Here is a 24,860-nt window from a genome sequence, read left to right as displayed (position 1 = left end):
AGAGAAGAAAATTTCAATTACATAGTTCAAAATTCCAATGCAATTAATAATAAGAAAGAAAGATATAAACGATAAGGCGATTAAACAATTTCGTTCTAGCAAATTATAAGAACGTTTTAGATAAGAATAAAAATAAAGATAAGAACGAAAAGAAGAAGAAGAAAAAAGAAAAAGAATAAGAAAAAGAAGAACAAAGTAGAGTTTCAAAATAAAAAGAGACAGAAAGAAAGAGAAAGAAAGAGAAAGAGAGAAATAAAGAAAGAAATAAAGAAAGAAAGGGGTTAACGCTCGTTCGGTATCGCGGCCGCTAAAAGTCCGTAAAAGGACGAACGTTAAAAGGAACTCACGGTAGTATCGCTTAAGGTAGACTTTTATTCGCCCTCTTCTCGCGGGATCACCGAACAGAAGGACAGAGTTAGTCCTCAAACGATCTCCCGTTGTTGGAATCCAAGCTCTATCGAAAATCGACCCTCTTCGAAAGGCATCAAATCGAGCTTTCTACTACGTTTTTACGGAAAAAAAAGAAAGAAAAGGAAAAAAAAAAAAACGTCCGGTAACTCGCATCTCACCGCTTATAGCTACGTGTAAGTGTATATCTCTGTATGTGTCCATATATATACATGTATATATATATATATATATATATATATATATATATATATATATATAGGGAGAGACAAATGGCACCGGTTATTTCGAAAGGTCGACATGGAAGTAGTAGTATAGTAAAAGAAGGATAGGAATATGAGGATAGTGCGACCACTGAAAGAAAGAGAAAAAGAAAGAGATAGTAGTAGTAGTAATAGTAGTAGTAGTAGTAGTAGTAGTTGTAGTAGTAATAGTAGTAGTAGTAGTAGTAGTAGTAGTAGTAGTAGTAGTAGTAGTAGTAGTAGTAGTAGTAGTAGTAGTAGTAGTAGCAGTAGTAGTAGTTGTAGTAGTAGTAGTTATAGTAGTAGTAGTAGTAGTAGTAGTAGTAGTAGTAGTAGTAGTAGTAGTAGTAATAGTAGTAGTAGTAGAGTAGTAATAATAGTAATAATAATAGTAGTAGTAATAGTAGTAGTAGTAGAGTAGTAATAATAGTAATAATAATAGTAGTAGTAATAGTATTAATAGTAGTAATAATAATAGTAGTAGTAATAGTATTAATAGTAGTAATAATAATAGTAGTAGTAATAGTATTAATAGTAGTAATAATAATAGTAGTAGTAATAGTATTAATAGTAGTAATAATAATAGTTGTAGTAATAGTATTAATAGTAGTAATAATAATAGTTGTAGTAATAGTATTAATAGTAGTAATAATAATAGTAATGATAGTAGTAGTATAGTAGTAGTAATAGTAGTAGTGTAAAAGAAAGAGAAAGAAAGAGAAATAGATAGGGAGAGAGAGAGAGAGAGAGAGAGAGGGAGAGAGAGAGAGATAGAGATAGAGAGAGAGTGAGAGAGTAAATGGAGATAAATAAATAGATAGATAGATAGATAGATAGATAGATAGGTGTGTGTGGGAGGGAGAGGGAGAGAGAAATATTGAAGAAGGAGTAAACGAAGAAGAGAAAGGGCGTGGGCGGAGCTGGGTAAGGAAGATGGGATGAAAACATCGATTGCAGGGACTTGTAACACCGCGGTACGAACAGAGGGATCAGGGCGAACGATAAAGCAACCGGCCTGGAAAATGCCGGATCAGCCGGCCGATGTTTCAGCAAAAACTGTCTCCAATCGAAACGAAGAGACAATGTAATAGACGTTGCTGCTATTCTATTTAGCTTTGCTTTCTAGATTCTAAAGAAAGTATACGATGTAAAGATAAAATTGTATATACGTACTTTTTCGTCTTTAAATTGTTTTCTATGATATCTCTATCTTCAATCGTTATATCGCTAATTCGAAAATAATCCCCGTTCTAATATTGAAGATTTCTATGATGCAACTTTTGTTATGGATGATTAAAAAAGAAAAAGAAAAAGAAAAAAAAAAAAAAAGAAACGATATGATCACGGTGATAAGAATGTTATTAACGTTGATCACTCGATGATGTAAATTGAATAAATGAATGATTGATACTTAATTAAGATTATAAAAGAAAATTAAAAATGTTTTTCTTTGTAAATTATAGAAACTAATTTCTTATATAAAAAAAATATATATATATATATTTTCTTAAGATTTTTTAATTTATATTATATATCTTTATATATCATTGATCTAATCGATAAAATTAATTGCACGATTGAAAGATAAATTGTAGTATAAGAATATGTGAAGATATATAAATAAAAATGAATCGTTGAAACGATAGAAAAAAAAGATCGTAACATTATCAGTAGTTATTGCAGTGACATTTTCATTTGAATAACTTCTTATTCAATAAAATGTTTGATCTCTTGATAACAGTTACGGAGATGAGAAAGAAAAGCACTTCGTACGGAATAAATCTGTACTATATCATTGTTGATCGGTAAATTATCGACTAACGTAAAAAGACTATACGTTCGAAGGATAAAACAGTAATCTGCAACAATTAGAAGATTTACCGATCGAAGATAAACTTCGTTCAACATCTTCCGCTCGAAATATAAGTGATTTCAACGAGGAGTTAGAACAAAAGACGAATTACAAACGCAATGGATAAATACTGTACTACTTCTATAAGATTCTAGAATAAAACTGCGTAGTTTACAACTCTCTCATGCGTATTCTAATCTAATAGAAAATCAATCAGAAAATAAGAAAAATCATTGGCGAATAAATCTCCGAAGTAATTTTTTCATAAATGCTCTTTCAATAATTAATTACAAGCGATCAATCACTCGTTTCGTATGAAACCTTTTGTTCTCGGTATGATTTCAAAATTCACTTACCGTTTAAGAAGTTCTGCGATGGCTGCAAAACACTCGTTCACGATTTAGATTGAAATTGAGGTTGTATAATCCATGGATAGTCGAAAACGAGGTATAAGTTGATATCGCTGTATTTTGAGATCCTCTTCGATAATGCACTGATTCTAATTCGCGATAATTCTTTTTTAACGAATTAATAACCACTGAATTTAATTCACAAAATTTCACTATCTTTTATAAATGCGATATACAAAAAAAAAAAAAAAAAAAAAAAGAACGAATAACGCAAAATAATCTAACGATTGCGTTGCACGATACGGACGATGCAAGAACACTCGTTGTTCAAATCACAAAACACGAACGAACGAACATTGCTTTTATTTCACAATTTTTGGATTTTTCACTTTAATCACACAAACACTGCTTTTATTTCACGATCTTGATTTTTCATTTTAACCACACAAACACTGCTTTTATTATATTCCACGAGCTTGATTTTTCATTTTAACCACAGAAACACTGCTTTTATATTCCACGAGCTTGATTTTTCATTTTAACCACAGAAACACTGCTTTTATATTCCAGGAGCTTGATTTTTCACTTTAATCACACGGACACTCGATTAATTAATTCGTCGTTCACTTCAACGCGAATGCAATGAATTTGTGAATTTGTGAAAAATGAAAAGAGTATTATTGGTATCGTTGTTGCGATAAAAGATCGTTGTATAAATGACTAACGTAAGATATAAAATGATATCTATTCTAATTCTTCGTTAATATTAGCAAGAACGATATTTTACAAGAGCTACGACGCGTACTCGTCGAAATTCGAAAGAAAACTAATCTAATGACCGTCAATATCAATCGAAGGTTTATTTTTGTTGATGTTACGCGTAAGCGAAGCAACACCGATTGAAAATTTAAGTCGAAGGAAAATAAAAAAAAAAATATATATATATATATATATATATATATATGTATTTCATATTTATCACAATTCATTATTACGAATTTACTATTACTTAAATATTCATTTATTTAATTACGAGTACTTTTATATAGTTCAAATAAATCCAGACTTACTAGAAATATTAATATTAAATTTGTCACGTGTAGAAAGGAAAAATTGCGACGTTTACTAAACTGATAACCAACAAAGACAATCGAATTGTTTTCGTTTGAATAATACACGTAATTATCGATCGAATATACAAGATCTTCTTATTATTGAAATATTTCGTTAAAATTATTTTCGCTTTCTCTTGCGCTTTCTAATTTTTCATACGTTCAAACGAATCTACTATTGTTTAAACAATTTATTGAATTACGCGTATCTCTATGTCGATATAAAAAAATTATTCAAAGTATATCTAACGAATAATGAATAAAATTATAATAGAAATAATATAATTATGATATAATGTGATAAATGAAACTAAGCGTATTCACTTTGAAATTCTCGCTCTTGCATGGAGCTACGATCTTAACCCGACGAAAACCGAAAGAAAACTGTTTCAAATAGCCAAACGGTTAAAATTAGTGAAAAGTTCGTTAATGATGACGTCACATTTAACGGACGCCCACTCGAATTTTAACATTGTTTAATCCATTGGAATATTAATTTACTTCAATTTTATATTTAACGTGTATTTTTTATTACGAATTATTTAAATAAATTTGATATCGCTTTAATATTAGTCTATTATACTTCATAAACCTCGAATTACCTAAATATTAACAAAATTATTCGACTTCCGGTCGCCATTGTTTTTTTTATTTATCGAAAGATTCGTTCGAATCGATTTTATATTGACCATGTATTACGATCTTTGAAACGTTTTTCTACGAATGTCCTTGTAATTAAATATTGATTAATTATACCTCACGTATCTCATATATTGTTTAAATATTAATAAAATAATCTCAAAGTATATCATACGTAATGTTTGAACGAATATTATAAATTATTCGATTATTATAAATGATTCGATTATTATAAATGATTATATATATATATATATGTAGTAGAATTTATTATAACGTTACAGATATCTTCGAGCAATGTTAAACAATAAAAGAAATTGTTTATTCTAACTCGCTAATATGAGATAAAAGATCTGTTATGTTTATTTCTTTAAATTCAATAATATATTGATTGTTATCTGTCGAGGTCGTTCAAACGCTTTCTTTCTCGTTATATTGTTTACATGACTCATCGAAAACAAAGAAAATAAAATTCGTATCGCTCGTAACAAATGGTCATAAAAAGGTGTATCAATAGATATGTCATAATTATATTATTTATTTGTTTTATTTTTCACAAGAGAAATATATTATATAAAAATATATTAAATGAGCTTAAATCATTATCAGCTATTTTATCGATGCACACGTATCACAGGAGCACGAAATTGGTAGAAATACTCGTTTAGAAATCTTTTTCCCATTTTCACAAGTAAGCTCGATCGTAGAATCACGATATTCTTTTGGCTGACAACAATTACAATCGCTAGACTGAGTCCATGTCTCTATAATAATAAACATACAAATATATCAAATAAAAATTTTTAATGTTATTGGAAAAAAAATAATATATGAAATTTATTAATAATTGTAATTTGTTCTGTGAATATTTTAAACTTATTTGTTTTACCTTCATCAAAATATGTTTTAGAAGGACATGTTCCAACACAATTTGTAATTCCTTCTATAGGCTCTAAATTTTTACAAATTCCGAGTTCTCTGTGTTTCTCAATAAGAATACCAATAGTATCGCTCAAATTCATTTTGTTTAAAACACAGTTTCCTGTTGAGAAATATTGAAATTATTCAATTAGATATTTCCAAATTATTTCAATTAATAAATTTTCCTTTTTTTACTGACCTGTTTGACTAAGGACTGTTAAGTTACATCGTTTGCAACAACCATCGTTGTATATAGATTCTTTTGGACAATGTGTAATGTCAGGACAATCTACGGAACTCATACTAACCATAAACTGAAATTATTCAAAGAAATATATTATTTTATATTCGTTTATAATAGAACATAATATACTTAATAGATTACACGATATATATTGTACATTATAATACCTGATCATCTTTTTGCATGCATGTATATGTTGTACAATTATCATTCAATGACCACGTTGCACCTGGTTCATAAAGAATATTTTCATCCACGCAATATACTTGTTGACACTCTCCACAACATTTGTTTTCTTTTGATGGTTGATAACTCCAACCCTGTTAGAGATATAAAATCGAATATGAAATTATGTTCATTCGAATGTTTTATTTTTTATGATAATAAAAATAATACATAATCTTACTATAGGACATTCTTTGAGACAAGTTTCAATCTCTTGTTGTTTTGTAAGTCCATTTGTTCCTAGTACGCAAATTTCAGTGATACAATTATTATTTGAATGTTTCCACTTTTCACCTGGCTTATATATCTGATCATTATGACGACAAGCTGTTTTAACGATATCCGGACAACATTTATAAGGTACGGAATATCTCTCAATCTCAAATTCTTGTTCATCCGTTGGATCGATTTGAGGACATTTCTCAGTTACTGAATTTATATACAGCTAAAAATATTATATCAAATTTTCGTTATTTTTCATTATACGAATAAAAGAAAACAAATTACAATTTTGATTCACTTACACTTCCATTTATAGATTGACAAGAATAAGTAATACAATTGTCACTGGAATACCATTGTTCGCCAATATTTTTTATTTCTTCGTTTACGACACAGCCAATAGCTACACACTCTCCGCAACAATAATTGCTTTTATCATTAGATGGTCGATACTCGTAACCATAATCGCAAGAAATATTACAATCTTGTATCTTAATTTGTTTTTGTATGCCACCTGCGATTTCTATACACTCTTTCGTAATACAAGCATCTTCGTGATCAGGTTTCCATGTTTTACCAACCTGTTTAAAAAATAATAAAAATATAATATAATTTATATTAATTAAAAACAGAAATCTGGTTTATTGTAATTTTAATATGGCAAGAAGCATTAACAATGATCTTACGTTATAAATTTGATCTCCTTCCTTGCATGCAACACGTTTCAAGCTTGGACAACATTCGTCGTTCATCAAAACTTCTTCCATTACGAAGTCACTTATATCTGGATGAATTTTAACATCAGGACACTTTATCATTGAACACTTTATCTCAGGACCTGAATTTGTATCATCGCAAATACATGTTCTACAATTATTTTCTTCCCATTCTTCTCCAATTGTTTTTGATATTACGTATTGTGAGCCTGACATATTTTTTATATTTGATGTTACATTGTAAAGACAAATATCTTTTGGTGGATCTAAAATTAATATTATTTTTCATGAATTTATTACACATGTATACATTCTAACGTAAATTCAAAGTGTATAGTTATCATATATACTTACTACACTCATAATGTGGACAGCATGCATTTGTTAATCGATTTTCATTTAATATATAATAATCGGGGCAATCTGGTACCGAAGGACATATCTGTGGATTACAAATATGACCAAGTTTTGGACAACAACCACTTGTATTCATTACTTTCATCATACCAGGCTCCAATATTTCAACTTCTACATCAATGTCCTCAAACGCAGGACATTCTTCCGGTGGTAAACATTCTGTAATAATTTATTCCTCCATTAATATTAAATGTAATAAAATATATACACAAGAATGCATATATATTTGCGTTACGTACCACACACGAATTTTTTACATCCTTTAGAATCAGTATGCAATTTCATAATCTGTCCAAATCCACAATCGGGTTGCTGTACTTCTTCGCATAATGGAGACTCTGTTACTGCGACTAATAGTATTTTATAGAATGAAAAAAAGAGGAGAAATTATGAAGCAATTAAAAAAAGATAATAATAATAATAATTAGTATATACTTACTACACAAATATTTCGGGCAACAATCTGTTTCGGTACCGGGGACAAGTTTAGGCGTCATATTTTCTTCACAAATTGTATCCAACGTCGGACATTCTATCTTCTGACAATTAACTCGATTTTGATGACAACTGCATGTAGTACATTTATCCGAATACCAGATATCACCTTCTATATGACCTTCTTCGTCGCAGACTGAACATTTTTTCTTGTTAACGCAGGTGCTATTATGAAGTACATAATTTTCTGGACAAAAGCATCCTTCTCCAAACTGTACATGACATTTCTCCTTGCTTTCTTTGTTAATATTGTCACAAGTTTCGATACAACCTGAACCGCATGCTTTATATGTTAAATCTATAAACGATAAATAGTACATAAGTCTACAATATGATTAACTATAGTTGTTATATTCACAAATATAAAAAGTCATACATGGTGGACATGTATATGGACATATGTCATCTGTTCTCCAATCAATACATAAACTTGCTTCTGCACACTTCCTTGCATATGCTGCTAAATTAATACAATAATCTCCTCCAATACATAACGTATCTTGACATACAGCTAAATATGGATATGGATCAACAAAATCATGACATTGTGCAAATATTCTACTTAAAATTTGATTACACGGATCTTCTTTTAATATTGCTGAGTTACATATGGGCTCTTGTTTAGAAATGCAATTGTCAATGTTCAGATTAATGTTAAATGGTAAACTATCAACCAACCAACTTTTTCCAAACTGTTCTACGTTATCTGTGATCTAAAAATTGTAAATAATAAAAATTACAAATACCTACGACATGATTATATTAATTTATTATATATATTATTTTTTTGTACCTTGCCATCTTGTTTTTTTAAATCATCTTCTATATCATCATTACAATTTCCACATAAACCTTCAACGGCGTCACCAAATATACGCGAAGGAACTCTAACTGTGAATGCGAAATTAGATTGCATGCTAATAATTTCTAATTGAATAGCTGGTATTAATAATTTCATATCTTTTCCAGGTGTTTCCTCCAATTTCAGCCAATGCGTTTCATAAGGTAATCGTTCCACTTTTGTATTATCAATATGTACTTCAAACTATAAACAAAATAAATAATAAATTTTCTAATAATTTCAATTTGTATGATCGTAATTACATTTCGTAAGTTACAAATATACTATACCATTTTTATAACGGGTGTCCGTTCGATTTGGATAACATGCGCTTCATACAAAACAATAATGGCTTCTGTGCAAATACCAGTATCACAAATACTATTAGAAACTAAGACCTGTTATATAAAGTCGAATTAATTATTAATTATTAATATTTACTTATACATACGTAACAGTTATTTTACCTGATATGTATGATTTTTATGTCGCGAATTTGTCTTGTCGATTACATCTCTTGATAAAATGTATGTACAATTTCCTTGGAATGTGAAATTTTTTCTATCGAAGCTAATAAACTTTGAATTACCGAATCCTTCACAAATACAGTCACGACATTCAGTTGTAACAACGCAATCGTCACCATTGCGTACTGTACCCTCTGGACAAAAGCAACCCGAAAAACATACACCTTCCATAATTGGACAAGGATCGGCTTCTTGCAAATCATTGCAACTACGTTCGCATTTATTCCTATTTTTTTTTTTATAAATAAATAATTAATAAAAATTATATATATATATATATATATATATATAATTAAGAAATATTCAACGCTTTACAATATATCCAAATTTTTACCGGAAACAATCTCTATGTACGAATGGTGCCAAACAATTATCAGGACAATCATAAATATTTCTCCAAGTTGACAAATCAATATCTTGATCGTTAGCCTGACATTCCGTAACGAAAGTCGTTAATGTCCGGCAACGACAATTATCGTAAGTAGAATTACTACGTAAACAAGTGCAGGTAGTCTCTAAACATCTCGAAAGGAATTTTTCCAAATCTACCACACCAGAACAAACAGCTAAAGATCTATCTTTTATCGTATTACAAATTGTCCATCCCTGTGCTTGAATATCATGTGGACATACCTGTAAAATAAGAAGAAATAGAAAATTATAACGATTCGTTATAATAAATTTATTATTAAATTTTTAAATAATAAACGATAGCATTAAGAGTGTATTATTAATACAAACTTGAGATTCACATTGCGATGCACCTTCCATTACCCAACTATTTCCAAATTCAATTGTACTTTTAGATTGTCTTCCATTAGGCATTTGTTTATCGTTTAATGTATACCCATCAAAGTAACCACAAAGTCCATCGACCTGACTATGCAATTTTTTATTAATACCAATCTTAACATTTGTATCTGCATTCCACATAACCCAAAATCCATAATGCTTGCAAATAAGATATATAGTGTCACCGATACGTGACACTTTAAATAACTTAAATTTTTCACCAATATATCCAACTTGATTCGATGTAAAAGTATAATCATTGATGTCCATATGCATATCTGAATATAAAACTATTATTTCACCGTCAATAAATATTACTAAATTTCGTGAACATTGGATACCATATTTGTCACATTCTTTTTCCACTGAAAGCAAACAAATGTAATATAAAAATTAGAGAAATCAAATGATCATGAAATAAATATATAATTAAGATATTGTCTACTTACACGTAATATACCATTTATTTTCATACATTTCTCTTGCTAAAATATGATTGCAGACATCATATTTATATTCTAAATCATCAAATGTATTAAAGGTTCTGCCTGTAACGTTGCAAATAGCTTCCAATGGTAGTGGAGGTTCACACGTGTACTTTCGACATTTTTCAATCTTATACATACTCATTTTTTCATATTTTATTGCATAATTTGGAGGACATACTACTTTTGGACAATTCTCCATTTCTGTTTCGTTAAATAATAATGGTGGATTTATCGGGACGCAGGTAAAATGTGGACAAATCATACTTTCACGACTGTTATAGTTATTATAATCAACTGTATGATGGCGTGTCCATGATTTTCTAAAGAATATCATCATTTATAATTCCGTAAAATTAAATGGATTAACAAAAATAGAAATCACTTGATACGATGTATATCCTGATAAATTTATATTTACCTGTTATAATTTTTTTTTGTTGACTGTTTCGTAGGTTTTCGTCTACCTTTTGTATAAATATCATGATTACTTTTCGTCTCGACAATGTAATTATTTTCTTGACGAGTACTGCTTTTGCTATAAGATTTAGATGTATAATGTGAATTCCACGTGTCTCGTATAACTACCTTGTATCTTGGAGGACATTTTGGATCTTCGCATTGTACTAAAGGAACTAAATATATTTCTCTTATTATTTATCTTAAATACACGTCTGTGAATATATATATATATATATATATATATATATATATATATAAGATCACAAGGTTTAAAAATAAATAATTAATAGATTACCTGAAACAGTGCTTGTCGTAATAGAAATTGGAGTGGTTGTATATTTAATCGTGGATTCGAAATGTGCAGTAGATGATGTTTCAATTTTCGTACAATTCTTCTCGTCGTCAGGACAATCTTGAACTCCGTTACACCATAACGTTTCGTTTAAGCAAATGTTACTAGTTGGACAGTGTCTTGTACCAAGTGGACAAGGTTTACAAACGCAGCTACATAATTCTGTGACAACTACTTGCATTCCTGACTCAGGACATGGTTCACATTTTTTTGGTATACAAGAAGATATACCACCTAAGGTACAAGAACATTGCTGACAATCTTCTGATTCATAGATCGATCCAACATCATACCTAATATAATCAAAAAAAAAAAAAATATATATATATATATACGATAAAATAATCGTGTGCAGAGACGTTATTAGACTCTCTGTTAAGTTATTAATATGCTTTTTTTTTTTTTGCTTACGAAATATGACCAACAACGCATGGACAATTCTGTTTTGAAACGCAAGTTTCTCCATTCCACCAAAATGATCGATCACATTTACATTTAATATCGTTCTCCGTTAATATACCCTCGCATATGTTACATACAGATATATTCGGTTCTGTCGTTGATTCAGGCAATTCCGTTGTTACTATAGCTGAAAGAAAAATATTAATTCGTGATATTCAAAGATTGTTTTACTTTGACAATACAAATAGTCATTAATTTTTTATAACAAACGTTTGTAAAAAAATTAATAAAAAAAAAAAAACAAATAATAATGATAAAGAAAAAAAGACTTACGATACGGTAAGAAACATCCAAGTACTTCAACTTTTAATCCTATATGATCATGCCACTTCACCGGTTGTATTCGTAAAAATCTTGTTCGCAATGGTTTCTCAAATAAATTAGTCTTAGCGTTGCTGGAATCGAAATTTCCTAAAAATTCTACTTCGTTACCATTGTCATCAATGATTGGATTCCATTGACGACCATCGATACTATAAGAAACTTTGTAAACAGTTGTCCATATATTATTATCTCCTTTTGTTATAATTCCTGTTACATTTCGTGCTTCCAAAAAGTCAAATTGAATGTATTGATTCAAATTATCCAATCTTGGCCTCCATACACCTGGTGCTGATAATCTGATATTTGGTAATAAATTATCGAAAGAAGAGGATGCTGAGATTTGTGTATCTGACAATAATCCATCGTCCAATCCCATAGGATCATCGCAAACTGTTACACGATTCAAATTAATTTTCTTTTCGTAAATATAGGAATAAAATGGTAACAACATTTAATAAAAATATTTATTACCTGGTTTTATAACTTTATCGGTATATCCAATGGTCGTTGATCCAAGAAATTCTTTTACAGTTGTAAATAATTTCTCGGATATAGTTGTACCTTTAACTATATTTTCCTCGCAACCAAGTATTTCGGCTTTAATAGCAATACCATTGTGCCAAGTCAACGGATTTATTCGAATAATTTTTGCTTCGATAGGTTCATAAAATTTCTGTTCAACAGTCTTGATACCGTCGACAGGACCTCTAAATATACGTGGTTGGTTTGTATTATCCATTACATATGAAAATGCGTGACCATCGTCAGAGAAAAGAATTTGATAACTTGTTACAAATTTGTCATCGATGGGTGAACCTTTCAAAATGATACCATAAATTGGTAGAGCATGTTGAAATTCTATAGCAAGCCTAAAAAATATATCGTTATACAAGGATCTTTAGATTTTAAGAAATAAAAGAAAAACAAATATTTTTAAACATATTTGAAAACAAAGCATATATCGAACCATTGATTTTTGTCAACAAATTGTGGTTGCCAACTTTGAACAGACTCCTTTGATATTTGGCCATCAAATAATGCATTTTCAGGTTGAAATTCAACGCCATTACTACTACTAGCGTAAAGAGAAATTTTATTTGGTTCAGATTGTTGAATGAGTGGTATGTATCTATCGCTATGACATAGTTCGGGTGGAGTTACAGTACTGGATACAATAATTATATGCTTTTCTGTAGTCGTAGAAGTTGAAGACTCCGTTTCGTAATCGAACATAAGTGTGCTAAAAATCAATTATATTTCACTAATAAAATATTATTTCCTTTTATAAAAATAATAAAATTTTGCGATATGAATTTACTCACGACGATGATGGTTCGACTTGATGATTAACATTCGTACAGAACGTTTTATCGCAAGTATAATAATTATTAATACATTGACATATTTCACATTCGGTTTCTTTAACGACGGTACCTGGTTTGATACTCTGTCCGTTGTGAGATTTACAAGTGCAATCGATTTGATCAACGCACGTTTCGAAATCCTTCCAAAATTTATATAAAGGACATTCTGTTCGTTTTAACGATACACATCCTATTTATGAAAATTTCAAAAATAATATTTCTCTGTTAACAAACGATAGTTTCAAATAAGAATAATTTATAGTCAAATTTTCTTCACCTGGAATGCAATCTGTGTCTCCCTTACAAAGGCCTTGCTCTAATAAAGTATAATGATAATATTGACAAGTTTGACTACATTTAATAGCACAATCGTTCCATTTCTCATCAACTTCACATAATCCTATAGTATGAATAGATTTTAATAAAATAATATGAATAAAAATAAAAGTAAATTATATACGCATTTTATATAATTAGTATCGATCATACTTGTAGTAGTAACTTTTTTTCTATAAGTTGTCATCAACGTATTTTCATAAGATGTAGTTGTATTTGTTATAAACTCAGTTTCTTTGCTTAGAGTTGTTTCTTTGAGAGAACATTCAGGTCTAATAAGTCTAACATTTGCTGGCCAATCACATGTTTTAAAGTTTGGATTGTAAAACATATCTGGGCCACACGTTTTTTCAACCCATACATTTTGAGTAATTGTAGGAGTGCAATGGTAGAAAATGTAACAATCTGTTGGATGTGCTTTATAAGAATTTGCCAATTCGCACACGTTGTCTGGTGCTTTGGTAGATGCTAAAAATTATATTATTTTACAAAATTTGATATACACTGACTTTACACGTATCAATCATTAATGTTACTTACTTGGAATCGTTATTGATGATTCTGTAGTTTTTGATGGACACTGGCACAAAACGCTAATTTCAAAATCTATGCATGGAAGATCTGGTTGAGATTTGCAGTAAAGGCCACGTTCCAAACTACATTCAACGTCTAAACCACTTTCTTTTGGAGTTAAGTGACTCTTTACGGATCGACATTTTATATCGATCATTCGTTCCTTCGTACAAACGGCTGAACCCTCGATCGGTGCCTTTAATATATTACAATATAAATTATACTTCAAATTTTTTAATTGAGAGATATATAAATATAATAATAATATCGTCTTTATGTTTTACCAAATCAGTCCAATTTGGTAATTGTTCAATGTCGTTGAGTTTCCGGCCTTTTACGTTTTTATCTTTATTTATCCAAGCTGACCAGCCGTCGATACATTTTTGTGGCTCTTCCATAAGAATTGTAGGTAATGTTGAAGTAGTTGAACACGGTCCACCTTGGCATATTATTTTACCGCGACTGCAGAAACAAGTTTTGCAATTATCATTGCTAACTTCATCACCTTCGAAGAAAACAGTCTGAAATATTAATTATTATAAGTAGAGATATAGATCCCTCGCGTCAACTTCAAATATATATAAGAAAATTTTTATTATTATTTAAAAAAAAAAAAAATTAATTAACATACCCCATTAATTTCTAGACATATTGGCTTACATGTTGATTTAGGAACACATTCTGTATAATTAGTATCTTTATAGACACGATCATCCGCGCATGCTTTAAATAAACAACCTTCGATACAAGCGTCTTGTGAACATAAATGTAAATTATCTTTAATAGTTAAAAGATTGTCACAAGTTTCATGTGGACATGTTGAAATACACGGAGAATAGCTACTACATTCTTTATCACATTGTATTGGACAAAGATCTTGGGAACGCCATTTTATAGGAACACCTTTTGCATTACATTGTTGAGCATACGCTGCTAATGATGTGCAAAGACATTCACAGTCGCCACCTAAATTAAATAATCATTATTTAATACGTTTTACATTCTTTTTTTCTTCATTTTTTCGATTTTAAAAATATGATAATTAATAAAATAAATAAAATTACCTGTATCACAACTGCATGTATCGAAAATACAATTTTGTATATAAAATTCAATATCCACCTCGGAGTGACATGGTCGGAAAAGATCAGATTTCAAAATATTACATTTTTCAATGGCCCATAATTTACGTTCTGAATGCTGTTCGCAGGGATCTTTAATATCTTTAGGTTCGGGACAAAAATCGTTTATTTTCCATGAGTCTCCAAACAAGTTAGAAGAAACTTCAGAAATGCCACCAGAAGGTGTTTTAAAATCATCCTTGCTATTATCATTATAATCACCGCAAAGACCTTTTGTATGTCCTTTCCATTTTGGATCTAATCTTATATAAACCCTAGTACCTAAATTGAAATAACAATTTATAATTAAAATTATAATAAACCGTAATAATAAGAAAAATATATATATATATCTACCTTTATCCCATTGTAGAACTAAACCTAAATCAGGCACATCAAGAAACACGAATAAACCTATTGTCCTAATAGCAATCCTTTTAAAATTTCCTTTAGGCAATGCTTTTCCTCTTGTTAATGTAATTATTTCTTGATTAACACCATGTCCTACTTTAAGTGTTATGGACTTAGAACAGGATACTCCAGTTGTTCCACAAGGAACATTTTGTGTAGAAATATAGAATGTTTCTTCTTTGCTCAAAACACCTTTTGCTAAAATATAATCGCACACACCTTGGAAATTAAACAATTTGCCATCGAAAGTTTCATAGTGAGAATCACCCCACGCAGAACAAACGCCTGGAAAAAAAATATTATTGTATAGTTTTGACTATTTAACATATCTCAAATACAATATAATATTAAACATTCTAAAATAATTACCTGCGCATATTCTGTCCGTGCAATTCCATTTACCACTTGTACATTTACATGTATTACAATCACTTTGTATAATCGATCCTTCTTTATAACTTTTTCCTCCATGATGACAAGGACAATCCTCTTCTTTGATGCAAACACCATTTATTACATCCAAAACATAACCAGATTTACAAATGCATCCTGGTTTACAAGTAATACTACTTTCTGTAATTGGTATATGCATATTATGACATGTTCTCGATCGTACTGGCTCACAATCCGTTAATTCTAAATTCTTAGTTACAGAACAACTAACTGATGCATTATTAAATAATTGATATTTTTGAATCTCTTTTGATGTAGCAAGTCTGCAATTCCATTTGCCACCTGTAGAAAAATAATATTTATATTTACAAAAATTCATCCTTACAATTATTATATATCAATTTATTGTATATATATATATATATATATATATATATATATATGTATGTATGTATGTATACATAATCAATATACCTGTACAAGTACATAAATCCTGTCCTTTTTGTCCAGGTCGTAATTCTTGATAACCAGCTTTAAATTCTATATTTGAATGAATACAAGGACATTGACCAATTGGGATACATTCACCCATAATATCTAATGTCTGACCCTCAGGACAATTACAACCTTCTACACATTCTTCTTTACAATCTGGATTGAAAGATATGTCTCCACATGATCTAAAAATAATATCATTTTATATTTCAAATATACGTACTTTCACTTCATTTTCGATTCATTTCAAACCAAATGTATATATAAGTAAGCACCTTTTACAACTATTTCCACAAATTTGATATTCTTGACCTCCAGAGCATTGAATGCTACATTCTTGAATTTCGTGACGCCATAATAATTTTATTTCTGCTGCTGCACAATCTTTTGCATATGCCGATAACACAGGACAGAAACATGTCTTAATATCAGTTGTACATGCACACATATCATATAAACAATCTTTGTAAAATACTTCAGGTTCAACATACCAATGGCAACCTACAATCATATTTAATTATCATTATCATTTTTATCATTATCATTATTATTATTATTATTATTATTATTATTATTATTATTATTATTATTATTATTATTATTATGTTTGTGCACTTATAAATATTATTTTTCATAAATCAAAATACACAGAAATAATAAAGAAAAAGAAAAATTACCAGAAAATATATCAGTATACAGCTTAGAACAATACTCTTCTGCTAAAGCACGTTTTTGTGGATTTAAATCACAAGGATGTTTTGGTTCTCTATCATGAACATCTAAACATTGTTCATTTGTTTTCCATTTATTAGCAAACAAAGTTACTACCTGTTCAATATCACCATCTGGTGTTATAAAATCATCTTTTTGATTATTAGAAAATGTTCCACAAAGTCCTCTTGTATTACCTAATAAGTAAAATTAAAAAGTTATTCTAATAAAAAACAAAAAGTAAAAGAAATTAGATAAACATACTATGAAATTCTGCTGGTGCATTAATATAAACACGCGATATGCCATCCCACCACACTTCTAAACCATTTGACATACGAACTACAAGAAATATACTACTTGCGGCTTGTATTTTTATTCCATTAACCAAAAGTGGCAATTTATTTACATCTTCCCCATTGATTACTATTTGCCTATTTTGTTTCAATTTGACAATAGCTTGTTCTGTTTTTATTGTTACTGTTTTTGTACAAGAAGGTGTATCTGACGTACTGAAGCCTAAATACTGTAGAAAAAAATATATAAAAAATGTTTTATTTAAAAAGGAAAATATTTATATAACTGCATGAATGAGGTATGTAATATTCATTTATATAAAAATGCACTAACCTCTGATATTGCTCCAGAGCATGGAACATTTTCACTTTCAATGCTATAATTCTCTCCTTTCAACAGATAATATTTACATTTACCCATGAAATCATAGTGTTTACCATCAAAAGTTGTATAATGTGGATCACCGATGATAGCACATCTAGCACTACACTGAATTTGCGTACATATCCATTTTCCAGAAGTACAAGTGCAAGTATTACAATCTTTTGCCACACTTGCTCCAGGTTGAAATAATTTTCCTCTTAATCTACAAGGACATTCTTCTTGTAGTATACACTTATCTTCATGCATCAAAAAACCTTTCGGACAGAAACAACCTTCTTCGCAATCCTCATCATTTATATTAGAATCAATATCAAAACCGCAAGAAGGTTGTGTCCTTGGTCCACATGGCATATACACACGTCCTTTTGTGCATTGCATTGCTATGTAGATAAACATTTTAACATAATAAAATATATATTTTCAATAACAATAATTAATATAGAATATGATATAGAATATTAATCTGTATTTGAATCTATTTATAATTGTGATAAAAATATAGATTTATTTTAATTACAATAATTACTTACGACAAAGATCTTCATTTCTCCAGCCAGCCAAAGGAACAATATCTTTATGAGCACATTGTCTTACATAAACATTCATTGTATTACATGCACACATCCTTCTATCTAAATCATTACAAGTACAATAATCCCAGAAGCAAGCTAATTCCATATCTGAAATCTTTAATGTACTGGAACAACTTCGAAATTTATTATCCGACAATAATTTTGTACAAAATTCATAAGCTTCTTGAGCATATTGCGGATGAGATGTGCAAGAATGCTCTACTTTTGGATATTCATTGCATGTTTCTAGAAAAACAATATACAAAAATTATATAATATATTATATTTCATGTGTATTTTGATTATCGAGAATATCTAAACTCACCACCGATATTTTCAAGTTGCCAACTATTTGCCAGTACTTCAATATTAGTTGGATGATTTCCAGTTTTGCTTATCAAATCATCGTTAGCATCGCCATTCATTCTTCCACATAATCCTGCTGTTTTATTCCACATAGTTTCAGAAGCATCTATCTGTAATAATAGAGCTCCATCCCACTTCAATTTGACTCCTAATGAGTCTACATAAACAATAACGAAATGCGCTGACATCTCAACACGTAAGCCTGGTAAACGAACTGGTATTGGAAATATTTTTTTAATGCTACGAAATTCAAGTATGTCTCTCTCATTCCGTGAAAGAGTGTATTCCTTCCCACCAACGAAAAGCTTAATAATTCTAAAGCAACGATTTTCCGTTCTACAGCTTGGACTATTTTGTACAGTTATTGTTATAAGGGCATTGTTCATCTCTTGCAACATAATGTGGCTGCAATCACTTTCGAAACTAAAAATTTTATCATCAAAAGTTTTATAATGTGCACCACCCCAAGTAAAACATGTCTTTGGTTCAGGTCTTTTTTCTTCAATAAAAGCATAGTTATTATCCAATGTTCCAAATAAATTCTAAAAATATATATATATATATATATATATGTTTATATATATATCAATATAAGTTATTTTTTCTAGCAAAATATTAAAATATATTTTACCTCTGCCATTTGGTCACCTCTATATAATTTAAAAAAGTCAGTAATGTTATTTCCTCCTATGGATTCAAAACTACTTTCAATGGACCACGTACGATTAGACTTATGAAGATATGAATTATATGAAGTATCAACAGTCAAAACATTTATATTATCATCAAATTTGCATTGAGGAATTGGCTGTGGTAAGAAAACTCCTGTATCATAATTACAAGTATAAGCAGCTGCTGGTAAAAATTCAAAATCGATGCCTAATGGACAATTTAAGGTACAGGAATTTATATATCCAGAGCTAGTACAATAAATACCGCCATTGAAGTTCAATTTTTCAGCACTACAGACATCCGTTGCTATAAAAAATATAATTAATGTAAAAAACATACAGATTGTATGTATTTGCGAAATTAATGTTTAATTTTTAAAATAATATTAGTAAAATTTTGTAAAAATATAAAAAAAGTTCTTACTATATTGACATTGAGGTCCTCTGAATTCTTGTGGACATTGACATACATTTCTAGGCAAACAATTACCACCATTCTGACAAGGTGGATTGCAAACAGCTGTAAAATTAAATTAAAATCTAATATAGAAAATATTTAAATATGTAACAAATAATACAATCTTTTGCAAACTTACGTATGCAATCTGGAATTGATACCCAATCTGTCCTAGTTGGTACCCAGTTACCATTTTTACAAACTAGATTAGCGACTGCTGATCCATCTGGATATACAAAATTTTCCAAACAAGATATAGTACAAAATCTAAAAGTAAAATTTGTATATAAATATTTTCTATTTAACGAATGAATAAAAGTGAATAAAGTAGAGGTCACCTACTTAGAATTACAACGTTTATGAGAATTAAGAATAAGTGGTATAAAATCCAAACATGGTTTATTTTCAAATTGGCATTGTGGGCCAGAAAAATTTTCAGGACAGTCACATTGATGAGGTGCAACGCAAATTCCGTTGTTTTGACAATCAGGCATACATATTGCTGAAATAAAAAAAAAATAAAAAAATTACATTTTCATTATCAAAACATAAATTTTATAAAAAACAATTGTATCAAAGAAATTAGGAAAAAAAAACATACGTTCACAATGTGGTATTGTACTCCATTCTGTACCAACAACGTGCCACTTTGCATCATTACATATTACAGCCAGTTGATCTACACCATTTGGAAAGTTATAATCATATTCACAGCTGGCAATACATCCACTATAAAGAATAATATATTATAAATAACTTTACATTTACTATTACATTTTCATATGATAGATATAATATATACATTTGCTAATTAAAAACATACCTGTCCATAGAACATTTTATTTTCCCATTAGTTGGTGGATCTGGGCTTGCAATACAACCACCGGCATATATTATCTTTCTTCCACCTTTTTTAGTTTTGACATTTGTAAAATCAATATTTTTGTCATCTTTATGAATTACATTTCTAAATAAATAAATTTTATTCGATTATTATATTTAATTATCATGTTGGAAAAGTCATGAGCAAACTAAATGAGTTTAATACAAAAGAAAAGAATAATAAGAAGAATTTTCACTCTATAGATACTGACTTGTTTGCTTGAAAAGATTTTGTAGATCTATCTTCTTGTTTTGATATACTTGTAGCAGTTACTATTGCTATAGAAAGTAATACTAAATGCCACATCTTTTCAATATTTATGACATTTAATTAATGATGCTTTACTTTTGATATAATAATCAAAATTTAACATTCATTATGAAGATGAAGAAAGATTATGTAACAACAGTACGCAACACTATGCAGTAAGAAAACTTTTTTAATAGCTACAATAATATTTTTCTTCCTTTATATACCTACCTCTAAAGGAAACGGATAAATGATAAGTTCAAGACTATCATCCTGACGAATCAAAAGATTAAAAATTAGGCCAGGAAAGTAGAACAGAGAATTGAGAAATAATTATTATTTAGAATCACTACATTCATCCTTATCTAATCCTATCAAGAACAAAAAACACAAAAAGACATTAGTAAATGTATTGCTTTCTTTGATTTAAGAAATATTATTACCTCTTATTTTAATAGTATATTTCTATTGCTTTTATGCAATAAAAAATAAAGCTAAGTTTAGACTATTTTATAATTTCAAAATATAAACTATATCCATCTATGTTTCTTTCTCTTAGACTACTTATTCATGTTTATGTGATATCATGTTTATGTGTAATAAGAAACATTTTCATTATCATGATCATTATGGTCACTAATTAGGTAGATAAGACAATATTAAAATACCACAACGGATATTTTTATCAAATAATTACGACCATTTAATTCATAATACAGTAACACTTTGACTTATCACTCTTGATATTGGTACAGTGGCTGCATTAAATTAAACATATATATTTAAAATGTTTTTTTTTTGAGAAGAAAAAAACGTGATATAAAATACATGGAATACATTCTGAAAGTAACAAGTATTTATTAAATATTTTTTATTATTATTATTAATATTATTATTATTATTATTTGTCGTTGTATTGAATAATACTATATAACATATTAACATATTTTTTAAGACAATATTATAAAATAGTACTTAAATTTATAAATTAATACAATAACAGTTATCATTCTTATAGAAACTTATTTAATATGTTATTAGAAAAAATATATATAATCTCTTTTTTCACATAGAAAATAACAAAATACAAACCTAGCCTTTCTCTACTTCTTATTTTAATGATAACTTATCAGATGCTTGACTTCTAGATTCATAAGCTGTTAAGATAGAAGTTAATACATTTGAATTATTTCGATAATTTTTAAAAATTAATTGCTCAGGTTCAGAATATTTTGAATGCCATATTTCATAATATGCATCACTAGAAATTTCATTCAAGTGAGTGATATTAAATTCTTCTTTCAATGCGATCTTCCATACCTATAATCAATAATAAGTATGATAAGTTTTATTTAATAAAAATATTGTTATAATATCTACATGCAATGTTATGAAATCTACAGATAACTATATTCGTATGAATAAATATTCTTAATCATAAAATTAAAAAAATATATATATATAAGTAAATTATTAATCCAATAAGTCTTACATCTTCTTCTGGAAAAGATGTAGGAGCATGTTTATTTCCAAAAACTCCTTTCTTGGTAAAGATATGTAAATTGTATAACAAATAATTGAAAGTAAACATTTTATCAGCTTCAGTAGCACTGAATGTCACAGACATAGAAGAGCAACATTCTTTTTGTGGAGGATATAAAGCATGTGTCCAATAACTACCAGGTTTTGCAATTCCCCATAATAAATTATTTAAAGCATAACCATGAAAAGTTCCTCTTAAATATTCATCCCGTGTATCCATAGGAAGAATACCCATAGATGACAGATGTTTTCCTGTATATGACATTAAAATATATATATATAATATATGTAATTAGCACTCATTTTTAATGAAATGATATTTTTAATTATCTTATTTACCAAGATAATAATCCTCTTTTTTCCAGTATTTTCCACCAGCAGCACATTTTTGGGACGTATTGAACATTTCCGTCATTTTTCTAAGCGATCCTTTGCTTAATACATAACCTGCTTGAGCAACATTATACGGTTGACCCCACATTACAACAGCATGACCCAAATAATAATTTTCTTCATAGTTTAATGGAGCAACTATATAACGTAAGTTTTCCAAAATCACCATCATATCATCTTTTACAAAAAGTATCCATTGCTTGACCTCATCATCTTTCCATATATAATTCATAATTTCACATAAAAAATGCCAAGAAGATTGAAATTTTATTGTAAAATTTATGATTGGTATTTGGGAATCTTGTATTCGCTGTCCAAAAAAATAAATTCGATTGCAATGACTACCCCAAGTGTCTTTTATGGATCTGCCTAATTTAACTTTCTCCACAAAAACAATACATGTAATAAATATTTTGGATTTTAACCAATCTGATTCCAATGTTACAAGTTTCTGTGAAATATTTGCTGATTCTGGTTCATATAAATAACGATCCATATCTATTGCATTTCTTTGTAAATTATACATTGCAAACCACTTATTGTACGATACATTTTCTAATCCCTTTGTCCAATTGCTTTTGACCCAATTACGAAACTTAATTCCTCGAGAGAACAAATTTATAGGTGTCATCCACACTATAGATAAATCGTCCGAATAATGTTGATACTGCCATTTTTTCTCATTATAGATAGCATTTTCATTAACAAAACTTCCTATGAAGTAAAATAACGAGGCTAGAAAAAAGCCAATTCCAAATCCAATTAGAAATGTAGATCTTCGTTGTAATGGATAGAAGGACATGGTAACAATAAATTGTTATTTAGCTGCAAATCATAAATTTCTATCTATAAATACTCTAACACTATCACTATAACTGTCATAAGAAATTATCAATCAAGGATATATGAATTTAATGAGACAATAACCTTTAGTCAATGTTAATGTCAATCCATCTGGTTGTATATCACAGGATATATATATAAATATAATTGCAAATAATAATTCGTAACACCATCATGTAACTGAAACTTAAAAATGATTACGTTTATTGTAAACCGGTTTGGTATGAATCATACACAAAGTAGAGCCAATTAATCAATTAATAATCATAATAATTGAGTTATTATTCATTTTATAGATTAAAGTTATGAATTTATTACGTCTCATTAAGAACTTGGTTTTGAGATAAGTGAAAAGATTACTTACAATAACAAATACAGATATCTATTCGTTCTAACTTTTTCAATCTCATGTCATTACCGATCATTATTGGTCTTATCTACGTATCAAACATGTAAGTCGTATCCAAGCAGGCTCCCCAAACTTCTATATACAAAAAAAAACAGCTTACAACTTCAACCATGTACCTGCAAAACTAGATGGCGCAGTGATATATCAGTGTAGTTTCTTCATTTGTGTGTGTGTAAATACTCATCAACATACACACATTGGAAGATCATCCGTTTATGCTAAATATATGTAAGTGTATACATAATATATAAACAAGTAGATTATTGGGAACAAATCTTTATTTATGAATATTATCATCATTG

The 24,860-nt window shown here is 29.0% G+C and overlaps 2 protein-coding genes across 4 annotated transcripts; both read right to left on the bottom strand.

Moving 5' to 3' along the window:
• Positions 1–5,121: 5,121 nt before the first annotated feature.
• LOC122635737 (hemocytin) lies at positions 5,122–21,621 on the bottom strand. Of its 2 annotated transcripts, none has more exons than XM_043826292.1 (46): positions 21,603–21,621; positions 21,063–21,206; positions 20,841–20,968; positions 20,582–20,741; positions 20,379–20,506; positions 20,207–20,302; positions 19,743–20,089; positions 19,071–19,653; positions 18,704–18,991; positions 18,123–18,553; positions 17,757–18,018; positions 17,459–17,689; positions 17,057–17,282; positions 16,761–16,966; positions 16,263–16,628; positions 15,840–16,178; positions 15,426–15,764; positions 14,993–15,327; positions 14,646–14,882; positions 14,329–14,557; positions 13,942–14,256; positions 13,730–13,852; positions 13,411–13,642; positions 13,056–13,328; positions 12,560–12,957; positions 12,038–12,478; positions 11,714–11,891; positions 11,246–11,595; positions 10,910–11,123; positions 10,453–10,811; positions 9,953–10,368; positions 9,546–9,844; positions 9,152–9,437; positions 8,975–9,082; positions 8,637–8,888; positions 8,220–8,556; positions 7,788–8,141; positions 7,588–7,698; positions 7,286–7,507; positions 6,902–7,197; positions 6,518–6,796; positions 6,175–6,438; positions 5,936–6,088; positions 5,724–5,838; positions 5,493–5,645; positions 5,122–5,367 (listed from the first exon to the last, which is right to left on the bottom strand). In XM_043826292.1, exons 2-46 carry the CDS (start codon positions 21,068–21,070, stop codon positions 5,213–5,215), a joined length of 11,622 nt encoding a protein of 3,873 aa, XP_043682227.1. In that variant the 5' UTR covers positions 21,071–21,206; positions 21,603–21,621; the 3' UTR covers positions 5,122–5,212. The 2 variants fall into 2 exon arrangements, with proteins under 2 accessions (XP_043682227.1, XP_043682225.1); XM_043826290.1 differs by lacking the exon at positions 21,603–21,621 and adding an exon at positions 21,334–21,555.
• Positions 21,622–22,048: 427 nt separating this feature from the next.
• Positions 22,049–24,709, bottom strand: LOC122635730 (glycoprotein-N-acetylgalactosamine 3-beta-galactosyltransferase 1-like). Of its 2 annotated transcripts, XM_043826277.1 has the most exons (5): positions 24,514–24,709; positions 24,234–24,335; positions 23,253–24,131; positions 22,864–23,165; positions 22,049–22,691 (listed from the first exon to the last, which is right to left on the bottom strand). In XM_043826277.1, the coding sequence occupies exons 3-5, from the start codon at positions 24,106–24,108 to the stop codon at positions 22,482–22,484; spliced, it is 1,368 nt and encodes a 455-aa protein (XP_043682212.1). In that variant the 5' UTR covers positions 24,109–24,131; positions 24,234–24,335; positions 24,514–24,709; the 3' UTR covers positions 22,049–22,481. The 2 variants fall into 2 exon arrangements, with proteins under 2 accessions (XP_043682212.1, XP_043682213.1); XM_043826278.1 differs by having other exon boundaries at positions 24,234–24,709.
• Between the last annotated feature and the right edge of the window lie 151 nt (positions 24,710–24,860).

Source organism: Vespula pensylvanica, chromosome 19 (genome assembly GCF_014466175.1).
Source record: "Vespula pensylvanica isolate Volc-1 chromosome 19, ASM1446617v1, whole genome shotgun sequence".
Taxonomy (NCBI): Eukaryota; Metazoa; Arthropoda; class Insecta; order Hymenoptera; family Vespidae; genus Vespula; species Vespula pensylvanica.
This window is presented reverse-complemented; position numbering and strand designations above follow the sequence as displayed.

What these genes read in the sequence shown, in the direction of transcription:
- LOC122635737 (XM_043826290.1), bottom strand. Translation starts at nt 21,428, where the DNA reads ATGTGGCATTTAGTATTACTTTCTATAGCAATAGTAACTGCTACAAGT. An exon ending in ATAAAATGTTCTATGGACAG is followed by an intron (nt 20,969 to 21,062) that starts GTATGTTTTTAA and finishes TATTCTTTATAG; the next exon opens with TGGATGTATTGCCAGCTGTG. An exon ending in TATGTCTAGAAATTAATGGG is followed by an intron (nt 14,883 to 14,992) that starts GTATGTTAATTA and finishes TTAATATTTCAG; the next exon opens with ACTGTTTTCTTCGAAGGTGA.
- LOC122635730 (XM_043826278.1), bottom strand. Translation starts at nt 24,108, where the DNA reads ATGTCCTTCTATCCATTACAACGAAGATCTACATTTCTAATTGGATTT. An exon ending in AAAAGAGGATTATTATCTTG is followed by an intron (nt 23,166 to 23,252) that starts GTAAATAAGATA and finishes TGTCATATACAG; the next exon opens with GAAAACATCTGTCATCTATG. An exon ending in CATCTTTTCCAGAAGAAGAT is followed by an intron (nt 22,692 to 22,863) that starts GTAAGACTTATT and finishes TATTGATTATAG; the next exon opens with GTATGGAAGATCGCATTGAA.